General features: G+C 38.1%; 1 protein-coding gene across 1 annotated transcript in view; it reads right to left on the bottom strand.

Moving 5' to 3' along the window:
* Positions 1-15183, bottom strand: part of KCNH1 (potassium voltage-gated channel subfamily H member 1) — a gene marked incomplete at both ends in the record, with an annotated part of 174653 nt that overhangs the window by 77889 nt on the left and 81581 nt on the right. The window contains 2 exons of the mRNA XM_079550195.1: positions 8310-8562; positions 11857-12056. Of these exons, the coding sequence (XP_079406321.1) occupies positions 8310-8562; positions 11857-12056 (453 nt within the window). The remainder of the gene's footprint in view (positions 1-8309; positions 8563-11856; positions 12057-15183) is intronic.

The following is a 15183-nucleotide window of genomic DNA, read 5'->3' as shown; positions in this document are numbered from 1 at the left end:
GCTGCCAATGAGCCACTGCTGCCAGGAACCTGCAAGGCATTACTGTCTTCAAAAGGGGCCTTCTTTCACACGTGGTGTTAGACTAAAAGTAGCAGCCATGTTATGCGAAGTTGCATTAGTTTGTCATAATAAATCATGAAATCATAGAAAAAGTAATATAATTTGCAGTGCTATGTTTACCACAGAAGCTTCTATGCATAGTGAGCCCCTTTCTCCCTATGTATTCCAGTAGATCATTAATCAAGTGTTTTATAAATCTGTGTTTCCAATGTGTGTACAGCTCCATCATTATAGATACTAGTGCGCAATGGCTTTTTCATAGTAATTCCTACTTTTAATGCTCTACTGGAAACTAGACACTGAACAGGCAGTGTCTGGCAGAATTCTCAAAATAATCAACTCCTGATGTCAAGCCATACTTTCTCTTCCAAATAGCTTGAGTACTGGAATAAGAGATTCTCTCTCCAAAATCATTATTTGGAATGAACCTATACTTTGCAACAAAAAGTTTCCATGCTGCTTCTACCTCTCCCATGAAATTAGAATTTTGCATTAACGTAGACCTCTTTTATGCCACAATTAAACGGTATCTATTAAAAAATTTTAGCATGATCTTCACTTCTGGTTTGTTTGCTAATAACGTGCTTGGGCAGGCATTGAGGAAATCAGACTTATGCAGTCATTCCTTCAGTTGATATTCATTGAATCATTTCACAGAAACATGCAACTTGTCCAATCTGCCTATTATGTCAACCTGAATGAACCAGCTTTAAACAATACAAAGAGCACAATAGAACTACTGAAGATAAAGCTAGATTTTAATTTCAATCACTCCTTTCCAAAGAAAACCTTTGTTCGTAACACAGCGTTATTCAACAGCACAAACAATACAGTGATGTAAGATACCGTGTTTGAAAATATTAAGAAAAATATATTACTAACTGTAATCCAGCATCTACCTCTGAAATCTAAGAGCACAGCAGCTTAGTATTTTTTACTCAAATTTTACATATATTTAAAACTCAAGCAAAAAAAAAAAAAAAAGAACTGAGGATTTTTTTTTTTCAAAGACTAGGTATTAAATATCAACAGGCCTCAAAGCGCAAAAATTCTGAATTGTACATAAAGCACCATAGCTCAAGGCAATGTGAGTTAGCTCAGGTACTGGTACAGTGAAAAGATAGCAGACCAAACTCAGTGCAGTCAACATCCAACATCTTCAAGCCTGCTTGAAGGAAGAAATTTCCATGTGATTGCATAGAAGATGCAAAACTCTTCCAATGAGAAGGCCTAAGACAGACAGCACTTCTGCACTGCCATTTTTCCTCTAATAAACGCTCATCTCTTTGGTACAGCTGCCCTTACAAATTGCACTGTCCTATCAGGATGGAATCTGTCCTACCAAAATCTGAAACAAGCCCCATCTGAATGAAATGCTTACAGCTAGATGAGTAAGCTAAAACAATTGTGAAGAAAACAAACAATTGTTCTTATAATGCTCCTTTAAGATTGCAATTAGATAAGATTAAATCAGCAGGAATTTCTCCACACAAAGTAAATGGAGCATTTAATATCCTGCTAAAATAAAACATAGCACATCAGGCTTCCTACAATATCATGTTAAAAACCACAGTCTCCAATCTCGTCAATGTTATAGCTTTGTAAATAACAATAAAAGATCTGTATTAGAGACATTCAATTTTCACTTCCTCCAACACACATGTGATCATAAAAGCAAGTCTATGGGCATCATATGCAGCCCCTCCCCAGTAAAAAAAAAAAAAAAAGCATTTAGATTAGATATACCTGTTTTCCCTTAGCAGCGATAAATAATGCAGTCAGATCCAGCTTAAAAACTCTTGACACATAGTTACTGCATATGTTATTCTCATGATTATGTAACTGTCTACATTTTACCATTTTCCTTTAGCTCTGATGACAGCAAAAGGAATAACAGTACAAGCTGTCCTTGCAGTTGCAGGGCAATTATTTTCCTAGCTCACAATAAATGAGCTAGGAATTTCCCTTAATTTTCCTTCCTATCTCACATACGTTACCTGCCAGCTGATAGCAAAATCACACACCATGCAAAGAAATATAAGCACGTGGCCTCTCCCACCTGGACTGAAAGAGAACTGCCATTTCTTGACAAGCATAGCAGGAGTAGAGGTGAACACCTATGTTGTATACACTGGCAGGCAGATGTGGTCCTGGTATCTCTTTTTGCTTCCATGCAGGATTCTGCAGCAAGTGCTAAAGACAGGCACAGGGAACCATCACTTTCAGGGACGGCAGAGTAAACCCAATATTTTAGCCCTTCCATTTTCTGTCTGCACTCTGGCACAGGATTCAACTCTTTCAGAAGATGCCTTACGTACAACCATCTTCTGAGAAGCATACAGTGCTGGGACAATACTTTTCCAGCTCACGGCAGTCAAGGCCACGGCAGTCAACATTCAGCCATTTTAACCACTCTGCTCTATTACCGTCATCATCTTTTTTTCAACTATGGAAAGGCAAAATTGTAGGAGTAGCTGGTATTGTAGGAGTAGGCTACAGAACAGATAAGTACTACAGGGTTAAAAACTCAGGGATGTGTGCTAGAGGAAAGCTACAGCACATCTAAATGTAAAAAAAAAAAAAAAAAAAAAAAAAAAAAAAAAAAAAAAAAAGAGATCAACAACCTGAATAGTTTCCATTAAGTACTATTAAGTCCTATTGGTTTAAAAACGGGGGGGAAAAAATGAGAATGAGCAGCACAAAAAATGGCTGCCTCAATCTGTTTGGTGCAGTTCAGGGTAGAACCAAAATAGCCACAAGATTCAATAGCGCAAAAATCTCTTCAGTCATGATTAATCTCAGCTGAACTCAGTGACATGGAAAAACATGCTTTCTTATTCTCCATTCAAGTGCTGGGTCCGTTTTACATATGAAAAAATTATACATAGTACTTGTCTGATTCCATTATAAACATTCACAAGCTGAATACATTTTAGCTGTATCAGGCAAACATTTTCACGTTATTTCTGAGGCCATCATCAGTTATGGGTCAATCAATTCTGTGGCACTATCAAGCAAACCTGTAGGCATTCATGTGCGAAACCGCACAAAAGCATACTTGGAACAAGCCAGCCAGGAACCAAATCACAGGACAATGCACAAAGGGAACAATCATTTTCTTATTGAACTGTGATGCTAGATAAATAAATCTATCATGAGGCTCACTCTCTTTCAGGTCATCTTACGACCCTTGAATGGTGAAACATGCTAGTCATTGGACTATAGATCAGCACACCGCTAAAGCTATTCACAGTTCTCCAACCAGCTCATGTGACTGAGATTCTCTGCTTTTATTTAGGATCCTTCCTAGTTTGCCCTATCTACATGTCTAAAATCTGAGAAATTTTGTTATTAGTCTCTTGTATAAGAACAAGCGTATGCATAAAGCTCTCTACTGGCTTTTGATGTCATATATCATTTCCACAAATATTAATAGCTGGTCTCTAAACAGACTCCACAGAACACACATTTTAAATACTACTGTGGGACAGTATGGGATATAAATCATTAATGCTTTTTTGCTAAACCAGAAGTCTACTGAAAAATGTATTCTTTTGAAAGTTCTTAGCTCAAATACAGATAGTAAAAACATAATAAATGCAAAACAGCTGGGATGTAAGTTTGGGATAAACTGCTTTGCTCTTAGGATAAAGTGTTCTGGGGGTGGAGAATTTATTTCTCTTTTCAAATTAAACCTTCTAGCAAATGTTATTTTTCTTATCCATTGGTCAGCTTTGAGGACCACAGTGGTTTTCAAGGCTTTAATTTCAATTGTTAAACAAAGGCTTAAGGTCTCCTAATCTAATCAAATCTGAAAGACATCCACACACACAGATGATCCTCTTGCAGGGATCATCAAGACCACTTCGGCAACTTTGAACAATTCACACAGTGAATGTTTGCCCTGCAGTCAGCCCTCTGGGAGCAATTAGCCAACAAATATTGCAGCAGTCCGAAAATTTAAGAACAAGACAATGCTTTATAGAAAAAGTCTGTCATCCTAATTTCAAGGCTCATCTTCTCTCAGTTTCATAGAACCATAGAATCCTTAGAGTTGGAAGGGACCTTTAAAGGCCACCTAGTCCAACCTCCCCTGTAACGAACAGGGACATCCACGGTTCAATCAGGATGCTCAGAGCCTAATCCAGCCTGGCCTTGAATGCCTCCAGGAACGGGGCATCCGCCTGCTCTCTGGGCAGCCTGTGCCAGTGTTTCACCACCCTCACTGTAAATGACTTTTTCCTTACACCTAACCTAAATCTACCCTCTTTAAGCTTGAAACCACTTCCTGTTGTTCTATCACAACAGATCCTGCTAAAGAGTCTGTCTCCTTCTTTCCTGTGGCTCCCCTTTAGATACCGAAAGGCTGCTATCAGGTCATTTTGGAGTCTTCTCTTCCCCAGATGAAAAGCACCAGCTCTCTCAGCCTGTCCTTGTGGAAGAGGTTTTCCATCCCTTGTTTTAATCTTTTGCTGAAAGGCTTTCTGAAATATCAAGGATTTCAGTTTTAAACTGGACTGGTTGGATTCAACCTTAGTCCAAGAATCCATTGCCTCTTTCATTTTCACTAGAAAAGAGGGATTTTCAGTTCAGTCTTCGAATACAATCTCTAAATTAGAACTGATTACCTTCTACTAAGAAGCATCTTTATCTTAGCATTCTTGATCAGATATTTGTACAACACCACAATACGATTTCTTTTCTAAAAAGGTTTATATCCTCTCCTTCACTGTGTTAACTTTGGTACTAGCTACAATGCCATGTTTTTTTTCATTTTACAACTTTTATTACATTTTCATTGCACACATGCAATTAGAGATGTAACACAAAAGTTAGTACTTCCTCTAACAATGCTGAGGAGAGACAAGAAGGGCCACAGACCAAAAGACTGAAGCCTCAGAAGTACTACAGCCTCAGCAACAGCATAACGTCTACTCAGCAGTTCTAGCAGTTTCTTGCTTACTGCAGTTCTAAAAAACAATCTGTATTCTCATGCTATACTAAGAAAACATTTTATAATGTAAAAAGTACAAAAAGTGCATTAAAAGACAGGCCAGGTCCTCCAACCTCCTTAAATTAAGAAACAACTAGGAAGACTAGCTTAGTTTCGTGCTCCTCCTACTACCACCTTTCCCCTGTTCATCTTAAATACAGCCGTAGCCAGAGCTTCTGATCCTTGTCTGGGATTGTAAAATGTCAGGGGAGATCTTTTTAAGATATTCATTACATTAAAATCCAGCAAATCTCTCCTGAGGATGAGTAAATTTTACTTTTTAAAGGCTTTAAAGGCCTGTGACAAGGTTAGGTTCTCAGATGGCCAGTGGCTCAGCCTGAAGGTTATGATCCAAAGGAGAGAAATAAGTGCTGCCACTTGAAATGCATATACATTCCTGATTGTTTTTCAGCAGTGACAAAATAACCCATTTTCCTTAACCACATTTGGATAAATGGGTGAGTTTTTAAGCAAAGACAGTTCAAAGAGGTAACAGCCTCTGATGGATAAAGCAGCATCAGTCCAAATGGGTAATGCTTCAAAAAGTTAAAAGCAAAGTCAGGTAGAAAACAGCCTCTTAATGGAAGTCCTGGATGACCTACAGTTCACTCAGTTCTCTTCAGGGCAGGAATCACGCTATTTGTCTCTACCTTCCATGAAGTGCTGAGCATACCTCAGACCTTTTTCTAAGCAATAACAATGGTATAAATGGAAGAAGAGGGAACTACAGAAAACTGAACTGTATTTCATCCATGCTGCTTCCTGCTAGCCAAACTCCACTTCTACCTAATTCCCCTCCTGATCAAAGCATTAACGTAAAAGGGCACAGTGGTACGGTGGCTTGTCTTGCCATCTTGCTTTCTTTACTGTTTGCTTTGGAATGAATCACAAATCATAAATAAATCATCTTTCTTACAGATAAATTTCTCTCTTTTCTTGGGGGGGGAGGGGGCAGGTGGGGAGAGAGGGGATATTTTTTATTTTTATTTTTTTTAAATACATTTGAATACATTTGATTAAACACATCAAGTCCAATAATCTGTAGTACATTAACATTAGTAATTTCTTTATTTCAGTAGAAATTTTGGATACAATTCAAAAACGTGTCTTTCATCCCAGCAAATCCAACTTCATACAAATTTCTTTAAACTTTTACTGTAAATGCTGCAGTGACTTTTTTTTTTTAATTTACTCATTTTGTGAGCCAAATCATCTCTAAGTCAAATTAACAGGAAATGTAATATTAGGTGATCCAAAACAGTAAATTTTTTTCCCCACTTCTGACCCATGTGCAAGTTCTTCTAAATCAGTACTCCAACTAACCCAGGTCAATCTAAGTCAGTTCTTTCTTGTAAGAACTTAAGCCTGAATGGAGAATATACTTGTTACATGAGTCAACGCAAGTGCACAAAATGTGCTCCAAGGCTACATGATACACTTTTGTTTGCCTGTCTGCAAGGCTAAATGATCCCAGAACATTGAAAATTTTTCATATGAATTGGATACTGTACAGATCAAGTGTAGATTGCCTTTGGTTTACGTAATGTACCACAGTCACACACAGTAATTTAGAGATGCAATTTATTCTTCTATTGTGCAGAAGATACAGGCTACATTGCAAATTGCAGAGCCTGCTTTATTCGGTGACAGCCAAACCTGAGCAAATAATTCACCTGAAATAACTTATGCACTGTTGTGGTGTGTTTTTTTTTTTCCAAGAACGTCTATGAGGAGATTATAGTCACCCTGTAATACCTGTTAACTGAAATTACCCTACAGAACTCCTCACACGGTTCGCTGCTATGCGCCAGATCTTCTGAGCCATGCTTAGCTGTGATTGGTAAACAAAACTTATGGAATAAGCTGCTCCGTCTGAATGCTCAGCAATAATCACGTTTCTTGTGCAATGTAGGCTTCACTTTCTTTCCTTGTAGCACCTTGTTTTATCAAATGCTTGGCAAGTTTAGCTGAAAATGAAATTTAAAAAAATCATTGCTGTTCTACTGATAAGAAAACTGAGACTGCAAAGGCCAAGATTTCCTGCCTAACATCTATCTCCTGCAGCATCTTCAGTAATGGGGTTGTTGCAATACACAATGCTGAAGGAGCACAGTTCCTACTGATTTAGAATAGGGAAAAACTTCAGTTAACCACTTTCATCAGGATGGAGAAACTTTCAATAGATAGCTTCACAGCCTGATTCCTGAAAAAAAGAAAGTTATCCCACTATTTTTCACCTTTTTTTAGTTTCTTGTACAGCACAAAACATTATGAACTTGACTCTTCAGGACATGAAATTCATGCTGTGCTATGTATGCAATTCTCTTTAAAAGGAGAGGAAAACTGAACTCCGAATATTATTAGCACCCTTATTTTTCAGTAGACATTCCTCTTAGAGTTGAGTGTATGTGTTCAGAATAATTAGGCTTATCAAGTTCTTTACCAGGCTGCTATGAGTGACAGGTACTGGATAAAGCCACCATGAGAACTTACTTTATCACAAAAGGGCCTGACAGAATCAAAGGATAAGTATCACCTTTTCAATGCTCCAGCCACCCCATCATTTATCTACATCTATTGGATTTTCACACTCCTTTCTCCTAGCTTTGCTTCAGAATGTTGTTCATAGCACTATCAGCTACTTTTTAGTGCCTCCAACCTAAAGCTGTCACTCCAAGTTAACATAACTGCTACGAATTCCTACATTACTTTGACTTATTGAGCTAAATATTGTTTCAACAAAATCTAAAATAAAGCTAATAGAAAAATAGTTCAGCAAAACTAGGTTTTTATCAGGAGGATGGAAAGAAGACAGGTAGGGAGGCCTCTAAAAGTTTTCTGAAGTCCTAAATAGATTTTCTTTCGAAAGGAAATATGGCAAGACAGGAAGAACAGCAAGAGCAACTTCTCGATGTTTCCACTGATGAGAAGAAAGAAGAGTTGAAGCAATCTGCACACAAGATAATTACCTTTTCTATTCACCTATGTGGAACAGGAGGACAAGCCAATGACTTCATGCAATGCTTCTGCATGATATTATGTACTTTTTTTCCCTTCTCTTTTAATTTTTCCAGACAGTAAGCATCTAACGCCACACGGCTGCCTATTTCTTTAAAATACACCACTAGGCTGTGATAAAGGTAACTCAACTGGAGTTTTAGTAAAGAATGACTTAAGTGCTTGAGTACAAGAGGCTATAAAAACACTCGGTGCATTTATACTTGCACACAATGTGTGTATCAGCTGTGAAACTCACCCAATATAGCAACAACCTCGTCATCCTGGATTACTTCCAAAGACCCCGAAACCACAAAGCAAAGGCTGTCGACGCTCTCACCAGCATGGTAGATCAGGTCTCCCGGGGCACAGTGCACTGTCTGAAATTCCATTGCAAGTGCTCGAAGGCACCCATCGCTTGCCAGCCTAAAGGCTGGGTGCTCTTTGAAAACTTTGCGGTTCAGATGAACACAAATGTCTGCTCTCATATCCTTAGGGCATATCTGCAAAACCTGAAAAGGAAATCAGGCAATCAATTCCTCTGCATGGCTTGAACATGACACACGACTATCCATTCCTCTTTTATCCCTTAAAACACGGGCTTAAATAATTGCCTTCCTCCCCCTCCTAAGATTTCTAACCTCAGTTCGTACGCTTACTTCTATATTATATGTAGACATAAGCCACAGTACTCACTCTACTTTATAATACCTGAAGGAAAACATTTTCATCTTAGCAACATGCTCTGCTGGATATCAAATTACCTAAATTTTATTAGAAGTTTCATCAGCTCAATATTGAGACTTGAAAGTATTTAAAAGTCACCCCCTCAGTAACAGATTTTTTGTTAGAATAGAAGGGATTTTGACGGTATGTGTTGGGCAATTTGATCCTCCAAATGCAACATTCCTCATGGCTATTAATGATGTGTCCTCCAAAGTACATAAATCGATGTCTAGCACTGCAGTATCAGTCAGGACTATTTCTGAACCTTTTTAATGTAATACAGGCAGCTGAGTGGAAAGAATGCAGAATTACTACTCCATGTACAGATTAAGAGTTCCTGGTGAATCTCTGGAAACACATAACATGAATGAGGATGACAAAATCCTCAGAAGATAAAGACCGTGAGGATATATTTCAAGCATATTCTTTGAGAAAAACATTCTGAGTATATGAGTCTGCCTTTCTTCTTGTTAATACCTTATCTTCTCCAATTAAGGAGCGCTCTGGGTGAGCTTCAGTGTTAATCCCACACCTTCTTCTGCATGAAACCCTCCCAGAAAGCATAGAGGTAACACAGAAAACGTGATGGCTATATGCCTTCCCCCCTCCTTGTGGCTCTATGCAAAAACTATGGGAGCTATTGGGAATAGGTGAACGGTTGGACTGGATGATCTCTTAGGTCTTTTCCAACCTTGGTGATTCTATGATTCTATGAACTCCTAGCAAAGAGCTAAGCTCTGAACTCTCTGCAAGGAAGTGGCACCAGGATACTCCAAGGGCAAATGGCTCTACTGTTGCTAAAATTACCTTTGGCCCACCTCCAAGCAGACTTTCTATTACAGGTATCACTTCGGGAAGAGATACATTTCCATAATGCTTAGCTATAGGACATTCATGGATGACTTTTCTCACCTGTCCCACTGTAAGCAGCCCCCAAACCTGCCAGTTCTCAGACTTCCAGACCCACCAGAATGAGTTTGGGCAGAAAGATCAGCATCTAACGTGGAACAGAGGCAACAGCCATAGCTGCCTCTGCAATTATCTCATTTCCTCTGACCATAAAAACATTCTGAATTTTCAGATGCTTGCTGAAATTTGGCACACACATACACTCCACTGTTATTTGAACATCACATACACAAAAGGTTGCTGTAATAGAAATAGCAGCGAGAAAACCTGAATATACAAGAGAATATTTAAAGCGAGGCTCTTATCCAAAAACCTCTTGGTTTCCCATTAAGAGGAAGTTAGCTAATTTTCCATTCTCCATTTAAGATGTCTCTGTACTTCATAAAAATAAATAGGGATTAAACATATTTGAAAGCTACAGATGAACAGCGGAAGATTTTCATTTATATGGGAGGTATAAAATAGATCATCACAGCTTAATTTTAGATCTCAGCAGCTTTGTTAAATTTTGTTATAATAGCATTTTTCTAGACTTCTAGACTTTGGTTTTTAGTTGATTATTCACTCCCTAGCATGCCTGTAATTAACACTGAATTGACAAATATGTGGCCTACAAAACAGTGAGAAGGTTAGTTCTGTTTTAAAATTATCTTTAACTATCTGCTTCATATGTAGAAAACTGTGTTGCATTAAACAGCAGCACAACTATCACTTTTCCATTTCAGGAGCAAAACATGTTTTATTCATTGCATGACACGATAGAAGTCATACAGAGGCATCAAAATCAACGAAGCTCAGATTTTATGGATTGGTGAGCCATTATTCAGTCTTAGATCATGTTAGCTTTGCAATGCAGATGAAAGTTGATTTCTTGGTTTTACATGTCATCATCAGTGGCAGCTCAGCAATGAGCACACCAGTTATTGAGATCAACACCATATTACGCTCTTTGATGCTCTGATCATAGCAGAGTTTTTTTTTTGTTTATTAGGATAAATGTCAAAGGCTACAGTGAGTTGTGCTCGGTTTGGTTATCCAGCTGTCTCCTAAGGCTTTCTTAAAGCACTTCCCTTTTTATCAGAGGAAAATGGACTTTGAAGATAAGCTAAAAATCACATAGCAATTTTTTCTCGCTGCTACATTAAAACAATGACTGGAGTTTGTATTAGGGGGTGAAAGAAAGCACCAGCATTCTTTATGCTATCTATCTTCCCTAAATATGTCTGCCTCAGTACTAAAACATCCTTTCCTTCTTAAAGCTAATTACTGTGGGGAGTGCTCCCAGAATCATAGTCTGAGATCTAAATAGTAGATATGCTGAAGACCACTGAGGAAAGCAAATAAACCTCTGTAACCACCGGCCTCCAGACAGCAGAGTGGAGGCCACATCTATCCATAACATTAATTTAACACCGAGATAGAAACGACTTTGCTCTAATTCCAGCATCTACAGTCCTCAATGCAAGACTAAGCAGCCAACCAGAAGGCTGGTGACTGGAACTCTCGTATGATTTCCTGAATGAACCACCCCACAAACCACAAAGCAGAAGTAAAACAGCATCAATCTCCATAAAAGTTTGCAACTAATATGAGAGCAGAAAGTAGTTTGCACAAGAGAAGGGCCATTTGTCATGCTAAAACACACAATGGAATTTTCACTTGTAAATTCAATTAATGAGCATGATAGTGTTCACCTCATGCAAAGCAGCTTTTAAACAACACATTATTATTATTAATGAAACCTGGTAGTCATCACTGTATCTCCAGCATTATATTTAAATTCTGCCAAGGCAAAACAAATTACACTTTGCAGGCTCACATACCTGCAAACATCTCAAAAGAAAAAAATGCATAAAAATCTCATTTGAAGACATTCTGAAGTTGTATTAGAATTTTAAAGTTATTTTCTTTACTTACTGAAATGCAAGCTCTTTCATTGTTTTTTCTAATACTTTATGCTCCATAGCCAGCAATACACACAGACTTCTACCACTAACATAAGCCAGTATGACAGAATAGCTGAAATGCTGCATTTAAGAGCTTAAAATAAAAGGCAACTGCTACTTGATACTATTTAAAGAACGTTGTCTTTACTATGGAAGTACCTCCTGTTTATTCCAATGCAATACTTTCAGGATGTGAATTGTTTCCCTGCAGTTTAATTTACTCACCTTTTCAGTATCTATTCCTCTGGACATTGACCAGGTGGAGACAATGTAATCCATCACACGTTCACTCAGTCCTTTAGGGACCTGATAGAGCTTTAGAAAGTCTCGGACACTGTTCAGCATTTCATGATATCTGTTCGTATTAGCATACATTTGCTGAAATATGGTTGTCACATTACCAAAAATGGTTGCATACAGAAGGGCTGTAAAAAGAAAAAAAAAAAAGAGAAAAAAACAATAAGTATAATAAAATGTTGTTTTTGACCTGTGTTCCACTGTAAGAAAAGCCAAGTCCATCAAAATGCATGGTATCCTGGTGTTTTGTTAGGAAGACCTGATGAGCACAAGCATTTTATAGGTCAGGCTTAGCACTGCAAAACACGGACCACCACCATTTCTTCAGTGATGGCGAGTCCTGCAGCACAGACCTCCCGAACCACAACTATTGTCTATCAAACAATTCAGTAGCATCAAAACCCTTATGGAACTGCAATAGAAGATACAAAAAATTTAAGACAAATAGCTTGACAGCAAATACTTTAAAATTTCATCTCTGGTTTATAGTGCCTGTGTTGAAATGCCATCAGTGACAGATTTCCAAGCTCTAAGTGCATTACCACAGTAGTAAGCCGAGTCATCATTACCCACCTCAGTGTGACAACAACAATGTATCAAAGCAGAAGATGGAATATGTAATAAACAGCTACCATGGGTCAGTGATTTATAGATGTAACTTTAATAATACATAAAAACTTGCATTATGTTTTATATTCTTCAGGCAGAACAGCAAGGCCTGAGGCAAGAGCTAATGCCCTCAACTGTAGCTGGCCACATTCCTCTTCTGATTGCATCAGGCAGTTACAAAGCCAGCTGGTGGATCAACAAGTCGTTAATAAAAAGCATGTGATAGAACAAAAAAGCAATATATCCAGTAGTATTCCAAGCAAATGAAAGTACACGGGATTTGAGTAAATCTGCCTTCCAAAGCCCAAGACAGGACAGCGGGTTGGTGGCAATCTTGGTGGTCATGGCTTATAGAGGCTCTTTAAGCAAAACCAGCACTGGATAAAAGAGAAGGACAGGAGGCCTCGCAGAGAGCTTTCCTACGTCAGGAATCTGGTGGTGACCAGTAGGTGAGAGGCTGAGTGCAGAAGGAGAAAAGCAGTTAGATAGCAAATAACCACTGGTAAGCACTCTGGCTTGCTGAGTACTTTCTCCCCTTTATCGTTTCCTGTCCCCTTAAGCAGGCACTAAATTGTCAGTATCAAAATGTTCCACTCCAAAAAAAAAAAAGTAAATAACAGAAAAGTCATATTTCTAAAAGATATCTTTTTGCTTTATCTAAATCCCAATTTTTGCTGTTACTTCCTCCCACGCCCTTTTTATACAAACATATATATTCATTCCTTTGAGAGCACAGCTATTTATTCAGGTCAGCAATGCATTCAGATATCCTTAAGCCAACTAAGATGCTTTAGGATTTTATGGCAAACAAAAAAACCTTTAATAATGTGTAAGAGAAGCTTACAGGACAGTTTCTTCCCTGATAATTGAGAGATGCAATTTAAATTTAGACTAGCTCAAGGCTTTTAAACAGCTGTTCCTCCACAGAATTCTTCCCTGACATTGCATGATTTCTTCGATTTCCACATGTTCTTGCAGAGACCAGCTCTCCTCTTTTCCAACTATCCCCCGTACAGATGAGCAGGAGCTTAGGCCTGGGGGCACTGACCTGGCTTAGACACTCCATCTACCTACCTCTTTACACTCTCAATCTATTAGATTGATCAGGAAGCACAAGAAAGCATTAACTGTATCCACTGAGCAAACTCTGAATCAAATATGAATGAGGCTCCACATTGCTTCAGGAATGCCAGACAGGTTAACAACTGCATGGGAATTCCAAGCTTTAGCCTATCATAGCTGTTTTCATAGACACAGATAAAGGCTTTTTGCTATCAGAAATGACACCAATAAAATCAACTGTTAAAAGCAGAATGAGGGAGGCAGCTCAGCTTTACGTCAGACAATTCCAGCACTACTCTTTCAGGACCAATTGCATCAGTCTACCTTCATCTGTCCGACCTGCTGGGCAGGTGCCACATAACTTACACTGCTTGAAACAAATACATAAAATGGTATTCAGGATATCTGGCTCTTATTTAAGTATTTAAATATCCAGAGATTTCAATGATTGCACGAATACTTTAAGGATGGTACTTGATATAACACTCATTTTTTTCTATGATTTTACTTATTTCCTAAAGGATTAATACCAAGAAATCTTGGTCTTAGTGCTTTTAGTACTTTGAATTCCTGTTCAAAGTAAAGCTTTGTTACAAGGCACCAAACATCACTTCTATGTGTGCAGTTTTTGTACTGAAGATAACAAATGCCTTACATGACGCTATATGTTAGGGTAACAAGTGCAGTATAACCAAGCTAAGAAAACATAGAGCATTACTTAAAATAGGAATCCAACATCTAACCACCATGCTGCTGAATGGGCAATATCCATCCATATTTGAAACTCAAACTACTATTCAACTTGAACATAGTTGGTCACTCAAACTACTACTGATGCTATTTTCGGAAATAATTGATATTCTCTAAGCCAATAGCTATGAATTTATAGATTTGATTACATTTGACCTAAAATGATCTGAACAGCCTGGAAAGATTAAAAAGGCAGTTCTATGCCAGCCCAATTAAGTTGGTTAGCACTGCAATATAAAACCTTGTCCAAGAGAACCGGTACACAATCGTCCTAAAGAAAGCATCTTCTCAAAGTACAAGGCCTATGTTAGAACTTTTCTTTCTATACAGAAGGCTACTCAAACCAAACTTCAAAAATAAGTACACTTAGAAACTCAAATCTAAGCTTCCCTACATCAAAAGAGATTGAAGCCTCCAAAAAAAAAAAAAAAAAAAAAAAAAAAAAAAAAAAAAAAAACCAAAAAAAAAAACAAAACAAAACAAAACAAAAAAAAAACACATAAGGTTGCACCACAGTGCTTTAGGTCTCTAGGTTTCCACAGTGGGATCCCTTTTGCAACCACATATGTCCTGAAGACTGAATTCAAAAGAGTTGCAGAAAATCTTAGAAAATCTCAGAAAAATTTAGAAAATTAGAAAATCTTAATGCCTGGTCCTGCACTTCAGTTAGATTACCTTTCTTCTAACACCTCACTCTTTTGGCAGACTGCTGAGCTGTTTCTGCAGAAGAGCAAGGGAGACCGTTTAAAGCGTTCACTGAATCTCACATGAGATCTTTCCTTTGAATCTCAAATGAAGCCTCACCAAACAGATGGTAAGCAGGGCTTATCACTT

Source organism: Tetrao urogallus (genome assembly GCF_951394365.1).
Source record: "Tetrao urogallus genome assembly, chromosome: 2".
Lineage (NCBI taxonomy): Eukaryota > Metazoa > Chordata > Aves > Galliformes > Phasianidae > Tetrao > Tetrao urogallus.
The sequence above is the reverse complement of the archived record's forward strand: the minus strand, read 5'-3'. Positions and strand labels throughout refer to the sequence as shown.